At 41.2% G+C, this 15,544-nt stretch overlaps 1 protein-coding gene and 1 long non-coding RNA gene across 2 annotated transcripts in view; one reads left to right on the forward strand and one right to left on the reverse strand.

The window, feature by feature from the left end:
* Window positions 1–15,544, forward strand: part of LOC308574419 — a 198,239-nt gene that overhangs the window by 116,512 nt on the left and 66,183 nt on the right. The gene's annotated exons all lie outside the window — the stretch shown is intronic.
* The window catches only part of MED13 (mediator complex subunit 13), a 100,184-nt gene that overhangs the window by 32,738 nt on the left and 51,902 nt on the right, over window positions 1–15,544 (reverse strand). Inside the window, exons 5-9 of the mRNA XM_081171942.1 lie at window positions 12,387–12,584; window positions 9,534–9,716; window positions 7,790–7,952; window positions 5,569–5,679; window positions 3,635–4,318 (exon numbers count right to left, since the gene is read on the reverse strand). Of these exons, the coding sequence (XP_081028068.1) occupies window positions 3,635–4,318; window positions 5,569–5,679; window positions 7,790–7,952; window positions 9,534–9,716; window positions 12,387–12,584 (1,339 nt within the window). The remainder of the gene's footprint in view (window positions 1–3,634; window positions 4,319–5,568; window positions 5,680–7,789; window positions 7,953–9,533; window positions 9,717–12,386; window positions 12,585–15,544) is intronic.

Raw genomic sequence — 15,544 nt, forward strand, 5'->3', positions numbered from 1 at the left:
ACCACTGAGGTATGGCTCTTCCCCTGATCTGAGCTGTGTGGAAGGCTCATAAGGTAGGAGGCAATTCTTTCGATATCCTGATCCTAAGCCATTTCTTGTGCAGAGATCAGGCCACAGAATATAAAGAGGGAAAGAACAATAACAGACTATTTTACTGATCTCCTCATTCATGAACAACTACACAAAGTTCCTCAGAATACCATTCGTAAGGCACTATTCAGATTTATTTCTATTTTTAAAAACTATCTTGTCCAGAAGGAAAAAAACTTTTTGGAAAGACGACAGCACAGGAAACCTGCTGACAGCATTGTTTTGTTAAATTGGCACCTGCCTTCAGAATAAGCTCACAAACTAAACCAAAATGAGATCGAAAAGGAAATGCATGTTTCCTTACCCTTGAACAAGAGCAAAAGAACAGCTGAATATTATTCAGGGTTTGAAAATGTTACCAAGCAGCTAAAAGCTGATGCACAAAGGATGAGCGACAGTTGCAAGCAGCACACTCAGCTTTTACAAAACTGTAGAGCTTATTGGTTTGTGTGGGACTTTTTTGTTTTTATTACGTATTTTGTGTTTTTTATCTTGCATTTTTATGTTGGGTACCACCTTGAGATCTATGGATTAAGGGAGGTATACAAATTTAATAAATAAAAAATAAATAAATGAGAAGCTTACTAACTTTTCCTCTACCAATATGGAGGGGAAAAGAACTATTAAGTGTTGGTGGGCTGCTTCCAGTCTCAGGATAAAATCAATGAACATATTTTCAAACTTCTAGTTCTAGATTTAAATGCCCACTTAAATCCAACAATTACAGGTGGGCTCTGCCTTTATTTTCATTAGCTCATTCAGAGGCAATCCAGCTTTGCGCCCCTTTCATCTCCCTCTATTTTCATGTCTCAACAGCAGCTGTACACATCTCCTATGATTGTCTTAGAATACTTCAGACACACGAGTTGCAAGTTCCTAATGCCAGGATTATTTCAGGAACATAACAGCTCTTTTGAGATTCAGCAGTAATCAAGGACAATTAAATTCACTCTTGGTTAGCAAGGAGGATGAATTACAAAAAAAGTTTGCTATGAAGCCTTTGCACAACGGAAAAACAAAAAAGAAAGAAAGAAAGAAATGATCCACTTCTAGACATACAGGAACCAGAATACAACCCCTCAAAAAACTACTGCCACTTAACTAGCACTCATAGGATGTTGAGCAGTGATGTTTACAAGTATACAACCAAGATGTTTTAAGCACATACTTGAAAACTTCAAAAGTGTGGACAAACATGAGTTGATAAGCACGTGTCTCATGCAGATAAACTCATTACTGTGCCAAGTTTCAGTAGGTAGCTATAGCCAATGTACTTTTAGGGATAAACCCAAGGTTTGCTGCCACGTTTTATGTGACAAAGCCTAGCACAGGGGTAGGCAACCGAAGGCCAGTGGGGTGGATGCGGCCCAATCGCCTTCTAAATCCGGCCCATGGATGGTCCAGGAATCAGCGTGTTTTTACATAAGTAGAATGTGTCCTTTTATTTAAAATGCATGTCTGGGTTATTTGTGGGGTATAGGAATTCGTTCATATTTTTTTCAAAATATAGTCTGGCCCCCCACAAGGTCTGAGGGACGGTGGAATGGCCCACGGCAGAAAAAGGTTGCTGACCCCTGGCCTAGCATCTGCTGAACTGAGCCCCCCGAAAGGAGCACATGCTGCACAGCACTTGCCATTTCCCCCTCCACTGCCCCGAAAACTGTGTGTCAAGACTCAGAGAGAGAAAAAGATGTAAACATTCTCTCTCTGGCCCACTGGCAAAGACTACTTACCCTTATATAGCAGCGCCAGTTGTCATTTCAGTTGCCCCCACCAGAACCATATGCTGCTGCACTGATTAAGAGAAGCAGGAGGAACCCCAGTGGCACAAAAATCACTCAACGGACAAGTGAGGACTTCTGAATTTCTGGGTACCAGGTCACAACTTTGTAAGGGAGGCCCATGTTCAATGGAGACTTTGGGATTTATGAGAAAGCTTTTCTATAGCACCACTACCTCATTTAATAATGTTTATAAAGAAGCAAGCCCTCATTAAGCATACATGAGGTGAGAAGGGAGTCAAAAAGTGACAAGAGATAAGGGCAAGTGAAAGGTGCCATCTTTGAACAGGCCACAGAGCTCTGATTCCAACTGTGAAAGGTAAGAAGTGGTGATGCTGAGCCACTGCCCTGTGAACAGGGGCTAGAGGAGAGCCAAACAAAGACACCAGAACAGCACAGAACCATCCCTCCTGCAACCCAACCCCATTCAAAAATGATTCCTCACACAGACACTTTTTAAAAGCAGCTTTGAAAGCGAGTCTTTCAAAGCCAAGTCTTAAGACTGCACCCCCACCCCATCCCCTTCTTTTCCCACTCCCCTTTCCAGGTTCCATTTCTGTGATTAGTTTCTATTACAAGTCAATTAAGGAGCCATTTCTATCATTTCAAACTCAAGTTAGCTGCCCTGAGCACACAGGATAGGAACAAGATATAAATCTTGCTGATACTCTGATATCAAAGAAAACACTCTCCAACAGATCCAACAGGCATGGGGCAAGAGATAAGTGAGAAAGCTCAAAAAGAAGTTAACTTCAGTCATGTACCCTTTAAAAATCAGAGGACATGATTTCCCTTTTCACTCCACAGATTCCAATGTATTGCAGAGTTAGTTACGAGCTTAGAAGCTGGGAAACCCACAAAGGGATTTTGCTTTTGACTGAAGTGAAAACAAAAATCTAGAATGGAAACTTATGATAAATCATCTAGCTGAAACAGAGCTTTTTATTAATAACACATAAAGGAGATTCATCAGCCACAGAGAACAAGGGAAACAAAGGCAGACCAATTCAAATATTTTGTGGTTTTAAGTCCACAGCATAAGCAGCATTTTAAAACTGGTATTTCATTTATAAATAATAGCTCTTTTAGCAGGGAACACCGAGAGGTATTAAATTAAATGGTAGGTCCACTTTCAAGAATTTGACACACTCCTAGTTACATAGTCCTCTCTAAAGGAAATACAAAAGCTTCCAAAACTTAATAGCATCAGTGGAGTTCTTTGACCAGGTTGGCTCTATAGCAGACATGGGCTATCACTCAAATGGCTTTTTATAAAGAGAATAAAAATCTCCAAGCAGGGGAAAACTGCAAAAATTAGTTGAACATATAATTTAAGCCATCTAGCCCAGTATTATCTTTTGACAAGCAGTAACTTCCAAGGTATCAGATTTCTTTCCCAAGGGAATAAAACCAATGAACTTCTGCATGCAAAGCACGTACTCCAGCCCCATGCTGTGCCCCTCCCACCAAATTCAAATGGTACAATCATCCAATCCCTCTAGGATTTGAATACAGGACCTCTCACACTCTGAATGAGAATTTGAATTTTCTAGTACTCATACATATACACAATTGAGTGAATACTTCTGCATTTTTATCCTGGACATTCACAATTGAAATGCCCACAGCAGAACCACAAGTTCCGCTCTTTCTGAACCATGATAATACAAAGGAAAACAAAATTATCTTCTCATAAGAACTAAAAGGTTTTTGGATTAGATGCAAATTCTGCTTTTAGAAGTTAAAACATAAGGTATGCTTACTCTGTAGCTGAAGGTAAGTTGTCTGACCCTGCAAATCCCATAGGGTCATCCTTGAACTTTTCACTTGGGAGCTGTGGTGGCAAGAAATTCACGTCCTTTTTCTTTGGAACCTTGTAATACTTCCACGTGGAATCTGCATCTTCTTCTTCCAAGTTCACCGCTGCACCAACATACATTGTGGGCTCTATAACTTCTGGGAATTGAGCTGGGAAAGTCTGAGACAAGCCCTCTATCCTGTCCTCCATTGTTTTTGAAGGAACTAAAGGATCTGGAGTTGGCATCTGATAGAAATGCTGGCTCTGGGGAGTGGAAGGAGTTTTAGTTGCCCCTTCATCAGCAACATCACACGGGTGAGGACTAAGGGGAGGTGGCTGGGGAGAATTTGCCATTTCAGTGCCATGCAGCTGAGGAGTCTTTGCTACATCATTAGTTCTGAGATTTGAAAACCTCACTTGGTTATCGGACGTGGTAATCACAAGCCTCTGATTGGCTGAGTCCGCCTCCATGGCAATATCATCAGTGATGGAAACACGATGGTGAAATGGGGTCAAAGGGCGTTTCTGGGGCTTATCTCCTTTCTCTTGCTTTTCATTTGCCTTGTGCTTTGGAGCTGCTTGCTGTTGCTGGCCCACAGGCGGCACTGGCCCCTGCTGAATTGCAAGTCTTGGCTTGAGACTTTTGTACCTAAAGAGGGGCAGGAGAGAGAATTGGGGTGGGAATCATCTGTATTGTTAACTGCCAGTAGCATTTCACATTTCGGCAACCATTACACAAAAGCGAATTCAGCTAAATATGTTGATAAGCAGACGTAACACTTGTCCATGATTATTATACTGCTTTGTGGTTTAGCTCAGTGAGTTAAGCCTTACCCTTGCGGCTTACGAACATGGAGACACCAACTAGTCACCTTAGTAGCAGAGTATGAAGAGGTGGCAAAACTGCCTTAACCACAGTTTTCTCAGTGCACACGCGATGCTTACCCACAGTTAGCGGAAGTCATTGTTTGCAAACCCACTTCCAACTGTGGCTTCCCATCCTGATTTCCATCAGTCCTTAACTGTGGTTTAGGCATTCAGATGCAATGCTTAATAATGGTTAAGCATTATGCTGCCACAGGGGAACACATTCCTCCTACAACTATTGGCAAATGTATATGCCTTAATGAAGCATTTACAACCAAGTAAAAAGAGAGGACAGAGAAGGAGGCAGGATAACATATCAAGATGCTGCTGCTGTTCCACTTAGACCAGGCATAGGCAAACTCGGCCCTCCATAAGTTTTTTTGGGACTACAATTCCCATCATCCCTGACCACTGGTCCTGTTAGCTAGGGATGATGGGAGTTGTAGTCCCAAAACATCTGGAGGGCCAAGTTTGCCAATGCCTGACCTAGACTGTCCCCTGGCCCACCTATTATCAACTGCCCTCAGGGAAAGTCCCCAAAGAAGGAAAGACAAGCAGGCAGAGAAAACACCAGCTGCCTATGCTTGCTCTAGCTGGGCTAGATTTCCTTTGTTTTAAGCATACTGTTTTTAATGTACCCATTGCATTTTATCTAAGGACTTGCCATCAAAAAGGCGGCTACAAATCCACTAAATCAGTCGTCTTCAACTCTTTTAGACCCAGGACCCACCTTTAATCCAAATCTGCATTTGGAGAATAATTTCTTTCTATCTTTTTACCATGTATTTGTATGGTGATAGTGCTGTTGTGCCTCATCTTAGTTCAAAACCCTGTTAGTGGATCCCAGCTCATCAGTTAAAGACCAATGCACTAAATAAAATAAAGTTCCAAAGAGCCTATACACCCAGTCTGTTAGCTTACCGTATTGACCAATACGTTACCTTCTTACTGTTTTATAATTTTTATAAAATGGATCCTGAAAGATTCCTGCATAGTTTTACACACTACAACTGAATGTTCTGCAAACTTTACCTTGAGCAAGTGCAATTTGTCCTCTGCGTGGCTTCAACAAACTCCCAAAATGACATTTTGTCAACTGTCTCATCTTCACACACGCCATTTGATGTAGCAGAATACTTCCTCCTGCATTGCATTTGGGAGAGAAATTATTCTTTTAAGTGAACTGATGAAAATTGTGGAGAAAACATGAATCTGTGGTGGATCATATAATTACTGAATCTATACATGTCCCTGGTTCACCTGTGTCTAGAAAGAATCATATCTGGACAAGCTGGATTTTTCTCTCTTTGAAGCTGATGTTGTACCAGAAATGACTAACAGGTATGTGTTTTGCCAGACAGTAAAATACCTTTCAAGTTAGTACCTTTTGTGGACTTACAACGTGTGTGTGCGTGTGTGTACACACATACACAGATGAAAACTTTCAGGTAAACGCAGATAACATTTACCATATCAATACAATGTAGTAGAGTCATACCTCGGGTTACAGACACTTCAGGTTGCGCAATTTTGGGTTGCACACTGCACTGAACCCGAAAGTACCGGAACAGGTTACTTCCGGGTTTCGGCGCTTGCGCATGCACAGAAGCGCGGAATCACGATCCGCACATGCGCAGACACGGCGCTGCGGTTTGCAAACACTGCAGGTTGCGAACGTGCCTCCTGCACGGATCACGTTTGCAACCCGAGCGTCCACTGTACTGTATTTAAAGTGCTACAATTGAGAGGGCCATTTCTATATATTGTTTCAGTTTTTAATGTTGACACTAACTAATTAGGAAAAAGTGTGACTATGAGGGGGACTTCATAGCTATCTATAAAATTATGATTCACGTGAAGTTTCCCTCCCTCTCATATAAGTCTCACACAAATGAGGTTGACTGGCAGCTGGTTCAGGATTTACAAAAAAGAAGCAGTTTTTCACACTATGCATAACGAACTTAAGAAATTAAGTGCCACAAGATGTGTGGCAATACCCACAACTTTGTGCAATATTAGATTAGCACAAAGGGGGTAGGCCTATCAGCAACCGTTAGCCCACAGCAGCTAAATGGACTCACTGAAAGGCAATCTGCTTCTGACTTCTAGATAAGGAGGGGCAACCACTACCATAAGACCTTCCTTGTGCGTACCCCAAAGCATCTGAGTGGCCAATGCTGGAAACCAAAATGCTGGTCCAAATTCCAGCAAGGGAATGGCTAAATGCAGCTTAACTGCACCACCTAGAACTAGGAATCTCAACAGAGAAATGGCTCCTTCCACAGGTCCCCACACCGTGTGTGCAGGTTTGCTGCTGCTCCAGATACAAAGAAAACAGCCTTCATTACAGGCCATTATCTTCCTCCCTCCCTTTTCGCAAGAGCCTGCCAGTTCTCATTAAAGAGTGATTTATCTGCCCCCTAAATACACCTTGTTATCTGCTTGGCATTTGATGTTGACTTTTGTATATTGTTTTGTCTTTGTTTGTTGCTCAAGCTTTAATAAAAATAGCTTTAAAAAATAAAATAAAACAAAAACCTAAATACACCACCTGTTCTGGCTTTCCTATTGCTCCCACTTGCTGCCTAGTCTTCCCAAACTAACTCCCAAGCTAGGACACAGAGTCCAATTCCAGCAGACTAACCTGGCAGCATGGAGGGGGAAAGCAAGGAAATATTCATTCTTAGTGCCTTGATCAAATATTATTCCTAAAAATGCTGGAATAAATTAATTTATCCAGAGTGTGCCTACTATTTGGAGAAGGAAATTAAGGAGATAGGCTGGGTAAAGATAGATTCAGGGTAAAAGATTAGTTGCCTGGACAGAGAGTTTCCAAACATGTTGCTGCCCAGGGCCTAAGTAGTTTCTTACTAGTGAGTAGCAAGTCGACACACTTTCTTCCAGGATAGAAGGGTAAAGGAAGTATAGGTTAGGGAACATACATTAGTTCCTCTGGGATGGGAGGTGACACTTTCTTGGGTCATAGCCAAGGGAGAGATGGGAAGGGAGAGAAAGCTGGCCAATACAGCAATCGATAAAAGTGTTTTACACATCCCCATCCATCTCCTTTACATGGCTCTGATGTCTTCAGACTTGGGTGAGCAACAAATTAAATACACTAAAATGTACCAAGCAATTAAGGAACATGTGCAGCTTTGGTTGAACTCATTTGAAAGCTACTGTGTTTCACTTTTAAGTACAGATTTTACAATGTCTCCATATGAACACATGCACACAAAAACATCATACATACTTGGTCAGCGCTCTGTTCATATTGCATTCTTGCCAGACTCTGTCAACCACTTGATTGGCCAGCTTCCGAGGGATTTTGCCCCCATGGTGACTAATGCTTTCGGAGCTGAATATGTCAGAAATAGAAGGGAGCTTCACCCACTTCTGGGCTGAACGAGTATCAACTGAAGAGAAAGAGGGACGGCAACACAAGAGTTAACTAGACGGTTAAACTTTATCCATCGTATCTGCTTAAACAACACCCCCCCAAAAAAAAACCCCAGTTTTTATTGCAGGGACAAAAAATCAGAGCGCAAGAGCAGAGGCAGCCACAGCATTCGCAGGCACCAAATAGTTGTTTTTTTAAAAACAGCAACAACATTGTCTTCCTTTGAATTACTACTCTGAGGCATAGCGGATAAAAAGGCACTAGAAGTGTCACATTAAATTAGGCTTCGTCTGTTTCTCATATACAAATTACAGAGCATTACACAAATTATGGTCAAGTTATTTGTTTGTTTGTATACCACTATTTCATTCATCCCCTTCATGGATCACTGCCTTGTCATGGCAAAGGGGCTTGAATAACTCCAAAAAGCTATGAGCTATGCCGTGCAGGGCCACCCAAGATGGACAGGTCATAGCCAAGAGTTTAGACTAAATGTGATCCACCTGGAGAAGGAACTGGCAAACCACTCCAGTATTTTGCCAAGAAAACTCCATGGACATAAAAAAGGAGAAGCTTTGAGAAGAAAGTGAGAGTTTCCAAGGCATGCTCTGGTTCGTGGGGTCACAGAGAGTCGAACACGACTAAGACGACTAAACAACAACAGTTTCATTCATCTCTCTCTCTCTCAAAGCATTTTATGGCAATAAAAACGTAAGATCATGCAATATGGTTAAAAAAAGAAAAAATTGAAGTAATACTTCAAATACTGAAGTATTTTGAAGTATACTGAACAAACACAAGTTTCAAAGTATGGAACGAAAGTAAGAGACGGTAACTAGGTTCTATCCAGTTTTGAAGCATGCACACCCATCGTGATTGGTCAGGCCTACAGACACTTGTGCTCAGACGTCTGTAGTTTTTATCATGACAGATTGCATGGAGTGCAATCTCATCTATCTCCCCTGCACATTCCTGCTTTCTACTCTCCAATTTACCATGGAAAACCTCATCAAAGCACCAGGGACTGAGAATGGACAGCAGCATGCACTCAGAAGGTATCCATTGGATTTCACTGTCTAAGGGTAGGGGTTTTAAAGCACATGAGGCCACCACCTTGCTCAAGATGAGCAGACCTGGGTCTAGTCAGTGCCTTGGGAATCACATCAACTGCCCCTTTGGTTCCATGATGGAAGAAAGGCAGGATATGAACATCAAAAAATAATCATGGTATTAACCAGCAAACTTTTTCAGCAGGGGGCCGGTCCACTGTTCCTCAGACCTTGTGGGGGCCCGGACTATATTTTGAAAAATAAAAATGAACAAATTCCTATGCCCCACAACTAACCCAGAGATGCATTTTAAATAAAAGCACACATTCTATTCATGTAAAAACACACTGATTCCCAGACCGTCTGCAGGCTGGATTTACAAGGCAATTGGGCCGGATCCGGCCCCTGGGCCTTAGTTTGCCTACCCATGCTTTATGTCATGCTGATGAGAGGCCATTTGGGCAGGGAGAACATGTCAAAACAGTACCTCCCCTTTGTAGATTTTAAATATGACAAAGCTGATGGATGGGGAAGGAGTTTTACTATACCTGTTTGAACCTCTTCTGGGGACGTAGGTGGAGTCAGAGTGACCGAGGACATGGCGGGATCTCTTGTGGAAGCAGGCACTTGATGGACACCCAAGCAGTTGCTTGACCCAGCAGTGCTAGGAACAGGAATGTCTGTCTGAGGAACTAAAACAAAGCATGCTGGGTAGACCATCCGTACACCAGCTAAAAATAAATAAAAAGAAAAAGTTTATTACACAGTCCAACCCAGGCGCAAAGTACATCACTACCCACTGTAACATAAACTGCTTTTTAAGCCTTGCTTGAAACAAACAAACAAACAAAAAATCTGACAGGCAGACAATTAGAATTCTCCACCCTCATTTTATCCTCACATGCGAGAGAGGTTGGGTTGAATGGCCACAATTGGATCAGCATCAACCAATGAGTTTCCTGGCAGAGAAAAGTTCTTCACACTACACAAGTGATCCTCTCATCAAGGAAATCCAGAAGTAGCTTCCCTGAAAGGCAGCTGCAAGAGAGGGTTTGGAGTATATTCTTGGTTCAAGCAGAGCGAAAGAAGGGCCAAACAAGCCTGGAGAGTGAACTAGCTGCACTTGGAACATGACCCAGAATTTTTGGAAATGTGAAAATTTTTTACATCACATATGGGGGCTCCTTAGCAAAGTTTGAAAGCCACCACACTCCACTACACTAAGCAGTATCAATTTCAGCAACTGCTTATTAATAATAACATATGATGCAGTAAGTAACTGTTTACAAGAGGGTCAACATTCCTTAAGGGGCAAATCTGTCAGGGAGTGTTATCAGTGGATGTGGCCAGAGCCAAGAATGGGAAGGAACATCCCATTTTCTATTTCCCCCCCCCCCACCTCTGCAACTGCCTTCATTTTCTGCCACCTCCTTGTCTCCCTCCTCACCCCAAAGGCTTCAGCGGGCAGACTTGGGAGTAGGGGTGGGAGGAGAGGAGCGAACAGATTGCTCTTGGCCAATATCTGAACCAAGAGCCTGCAGAAGGCTTTTGAAATTAGGTTGGGGTGCAAGTGGCCCACCCCTGGTTTATGACAAGCTGCAGGAAAACTGTTTAATATAACCTGAAAATTGCCAACATCTCCCCTTTCACAGACATCCCAATGAATGACTCAGAAAATTACTAGCATCTCCACTAAGCCCTGTAACACATGGCTTACGGTTCTCTTCAACTATGAAATCTGAAACTATTTCCGCTGTTGCATATAAATCCTTGATGGCCCCAATCATTTTGCCCATGCCTCAATTATTCTTCTGCCCAGTGCTGGGCTAAAAGCATGTTACTTGTCAGTGATGCAATATAATTTATCTACCTTTTCTTTTTCTCCACTAAAAGCAGTAAGACTCCTTGTCATCTTCCTCATAAATCCTACTCTAGTTTGTCTTATAATAGTGCCACTATTCTCAGTGAAAATGCTTTAAATTTCAATTCAGTCTACCGCCATTCTTCTTTTTTTTAAAGTTAAATAATGACATACGCTTCATTGTGACTTATAATTCCTGTGACACTCTTAAAGCAAATCGAATTTTCAATTGTTTTCACTCTAGGAGGTCAGTTTTGTAAATTTTGGCAACTAACCTTAGTGCTAAAAGAAGCACAATTTCTTCTGACTGCTTACAATATTTCCCTTTCCTTCATCTAAGAATCTCAAGATAGTATACATGGTTCTCATCCATCACTTTATCCTTGTAATGACATTGTGAAGTTTATCAGGCCAAGAGATATAGTGACCAGCACAATAGGTGACTGCTATGCAAGAGGACTTGGGTAGCCAATGTATTACAGCCTTGTAGGACTCCCAACTCCCACCAGCCCCCTAGCCAATGGTCAGAGATTATAGAAACTTTGGCGGGCACAAAATATATAGGCATGTGGGGGTATGAATGATGCACCTACCTTCCTCTAAGCCTTCCTTTCCCTTTGCATTACCAACCATAAACTGTTTCCTTTGTTTTAAAATGTTCCATGTTCAGATCTGTCTGACATGTTGTGCCCCCACTACAATCCACGCTCCTGGTGTTTCTTGTTTTTACACTTTCTTTCCCTCCATTTGCTCTAGTTTACCTTGACATTCTATGTAATAACTTGCTCATAGTTTTAGTGTTCAGTTTTTCAGCAAAGCTTTTGAATCCTTTTAACCTCAAGATTATCTCAAACAAACTATACTAGTTCCCATTTAGACAAAAACTAGTGGGATATCATAACTATGACAATTATTTATTAGACATTACCGTTGTGCCTAGCTCTTGCTTAGAAGGAAGAAACAGGAGTCACGAATTTTAACTTTAGCAGCAAGGCCTTTTTTAAAACAGGCAATTAACAGCTCCTAAATTGGTGCTCTCCTGTCCCATTCCTGATAAAGATAGCTCATCAGCAATATTTTTAATAACACTGCAACACTTATAGAATCATTTAGTTGATTTAAAGACATAGTCTGATTAAAAGAATATTTTTTTTGAACAAGGCAACAGCACAAATTTTTTACATTTCCAATTTACACAAAGGTGACCAATAAGATTTTTTTGGGGCGGGGGATTGTTACTACTAAATCCACACTACATATGAACTAAGTACGTTTTCACAAGTGAAGACCACCTTGACTGTCTGGTGACAATGCATTTCATCAGAGACCAGAGAGCTGCATTAGGCACTTCAGAAATAGTAATTAAATAAAGCAATTTCATTTGCTGGAGGCAGGTGGGACCCTCCAGGTGTTGCTGGACTAGACTACTCATCACCAATGGCCATGCTGGGTGAGGCTTATTGGAGCTGGGAATCCAACAGTATCTGGAGGGCTACAGTCCCTCCCACCACTGGTTTAGGGATTTAAAAAGCTTTCGTACCAACAAGGACTTCCACAGCAGCGAGAGAGTCATCCTCCCAATCCATTTCTTCTTGCTTTTCCTCCAATCCCTCCTTCAGGTTGGATGTGATAGGATAGAACTGTTTCCATTCCCCAATCAGTTTTTTCGTAGCTGAATCAGACAACTTGAACGACTGTCCAGTGAGTGTACCATTTAATCCAAAGGGACTTAGAATAACTACAATACAAAGAACAAGAACATTTGTCATTCATCAGCACCACCCCAAAAAGATCTGCAATGTATACCCAAGGGCGGTTGGTGTGTCAAGGGGCTAAGCTTCCATGTGCAGTAAATTTGCAAGGGAAGTTAAATCTTTTTAAGGATTCCAGTACAAAATCTATTTTGCTGGATGGCTTGCCAAAGCCTGGCTACCATCACTGCCCCCATGAAGGGCTGCAAAGACTCTTATTTGAGATCCATTTCAGTGGCTAAAGTTAAGCAGCTATTAGAAGCTTTAGGGTGAACATTCCAGTTCAGAATATTTACAAGAATCATTACCAAAGCCTGCAAGGCAGGGCAGAATAAAAAATAGCCAATGTAATTAGTCAATAGCATGGGATGCCATGGGTAGCTCCAGCCCTCTCGCTGATTTAATCCAAGGGCAATTCAAGGACACATTCCAGTCAGGCAAAAACATTCAAGAAGGCTATGAAGCAGGACTAGACTAGTAGGGGTGTGGCCTTGAGCAAATTCCAGGGGCCAGATTCACCCACACACCTGGGTCTGAGGTTCCCCAGCACTGTTCTATGCTCATTTTTCTTTGGAAATTTCCAACTAAGGCTAAAAGCTGAATATTGCTTCGTATTAAGGGAAGTTCCACTATCTTTCCTTTTTATTTTTTATAAAAATGTTTACATAACACTATTAATAAGAGAATATCAGAATGGTTTACAAAAATTATATATAATGCAATACAAATATATATATATATATTTATAAAGTTAAAACCAGAAATCAGCTAAGTTTTATGGAAAGGTATAGTCTTATTTGCCTGGATAGGACAGAAAGAATGTAAGTTTTCAGCAGGTGTTTAAAAGTTCGAACAGAAGGTTCCTGCTCAATCCCTATTGGCAGAGTATTCCATAATACTGGACTGATACTAAAGCAGGGGTAGGCAACCTAAAGTCCTTGGGCCACAAGTGTGCTTTTTTGCTCCTTTCCCCCTTCTCCTGCACACAGAGTTTAAGGCTTTCCATCTTGGTTTGTAGTAAGTGTAAACCATAGTTTCCTGGGAAACAAGGAATGTCAATCATCTTCAGACTACAGCTTGAAATCACAATTTGTGAACAAACCAGTTTGCACAAATCATTTTTCAGGGTTCAGAAAGAATGACAAAGGAGCAGGAGGCTTCTAATCTCAACACATAGTTCAGAATTATGAATAGCCTCTTAACTCTGACAAAGTTTGAAATCTCCACTTAAAAGCACCGTTTTAAATCTCAGAAACAATTCTGTGCTTTAATTAGCAGGGTAGACTGTGCTCTACTGTGTTGCATGGCAGCAAGGAGCCATCCTCACCTGACGATCTCAGGACAAGGACTTATTGTCCCTCATTAAAATGTATGTGTACTGAAACAGGGTGAGTTATGTAAGAATCAGTGTACCATAACAGCAGATAGAAATTCATCCAAACGTCTGATATAGAAACGCATTGTAAGAGATCAGCAGTAGGGAACAATTTTCTCTAATACAGGAGAGGTGAATGGATTTTTATTTTATTTTTTAAAGAAACACCAGTAACATCTACTGAAACACAGATTGCAAGCTGCTAAGTACAGGTTAGGCTCAAATTATTTTCTTTTCTTTGTTAATAATAGGGGAAACCTGGTAACAAGAGAAGGGTGATCTCTAAAAGCGTCATAAACTGGTCTATGTTAGGAAAGTTACCCTTCAACAGTTGGCAGCAGCCGACAGACAGCTGAAAAACTGCTGAACATGAGTGTGTTTTTAAACTTGCATGTAGAAGAACCAGTCAAAAAATAAGTTCAGGGTCATTCCAGGAAAAAAACATATGAGATCCATTTATTGCCATCGAGAAGTTTTGGGTTTTAGTGCAACATATAGGCATCAACACTCAAGAATCTCGACGCATCCTTAACAAGAATAGCTTATTAGATTAAACTAGAATACAAAAAGGGAGGTGTGAGGAGGTCAATGAAACAAGCAAATGGAAGTTATAGATATGTAATTTGGGATCTCTGTTGTTGTTTTTTTCTTTCTTGTGTTTTCCATTTTTCTTTTTCTTTTTTGTTGTTGTATTGTTGTTTCTTTTTTCCCCCTATGTATTACAGTGTTGTTTTTAATTTTTCTTTTTTCTTTATAACTTTGAAACTACTAATAAATATTATTTTTTTAAAAAAGAATAGCTTATTAGGTTGCATTACAGGAAGCTCCAGTGCCATTTCACACATTGATAAGAGGCAAACACAGGCAAGGCCATCAGGTGTACATCCCAAAAGCTATAGCCAATCAGTGTTTCTTGGCAAGAGTACCCGTACAATACATATTTGCTGCAGCTGACATTAATGTACTATGTGAACTGACACATAGATTAAAAACCACATTTTGCCTATTGTTTACAGCAGCCTCCCCCAACCTTCCTGATGTTCTGGATTACAACTCCCATCCTCTCAGATATGTGACCACGCTGGTTGGAACTGATGAGAGTTGGAATCTAAAACATCGAGAGGGGACCAGGTTAGGGAATACTGAATTGAAGATTCTCATGTTTTGATGGAAGTTCAAAATGGATCTTTCAAGACAGCTATTCCTGACAAAGCTGAGTGTTTAGAATAACTAATAAAAAAGAAAACTGAAATCCAGGAGAGAATCTGCAAACTTATTAAGACATTTTCATCAGTCTTGTGATTAACCTCTACTCCAGGGGTCAGCAACCTTTTTTGGCAGTGGGCCGGTCCACCATCCCTCAGACCTTGTTGGGGGCCGGACTTTTTTGGGGGGTGGGAATGAACGAATTCCTATGACCCACAAATAACCAAGATGCATTTTAAATAAAAGCACACATTCTACTCATGTGAAAACACCAGGCAGGCCCCACAAATAACCCAGAGTTGCATTTTAAATAAAAGGACACATTCTACTCATGTAAAAACACGCTGATTCCTGGACCGTCCATGG

This window comes from Podarcis bocagei (assembly GCF_964188305.1).
Source record: "Podarcis bocagei genome assembly, chromosome: 15".
NCBI lineage: Eukaryota > Metazoa > Chordata > Lepidosauria > Squamata > Lacertidae > Podarcis > Podarcis bocagei.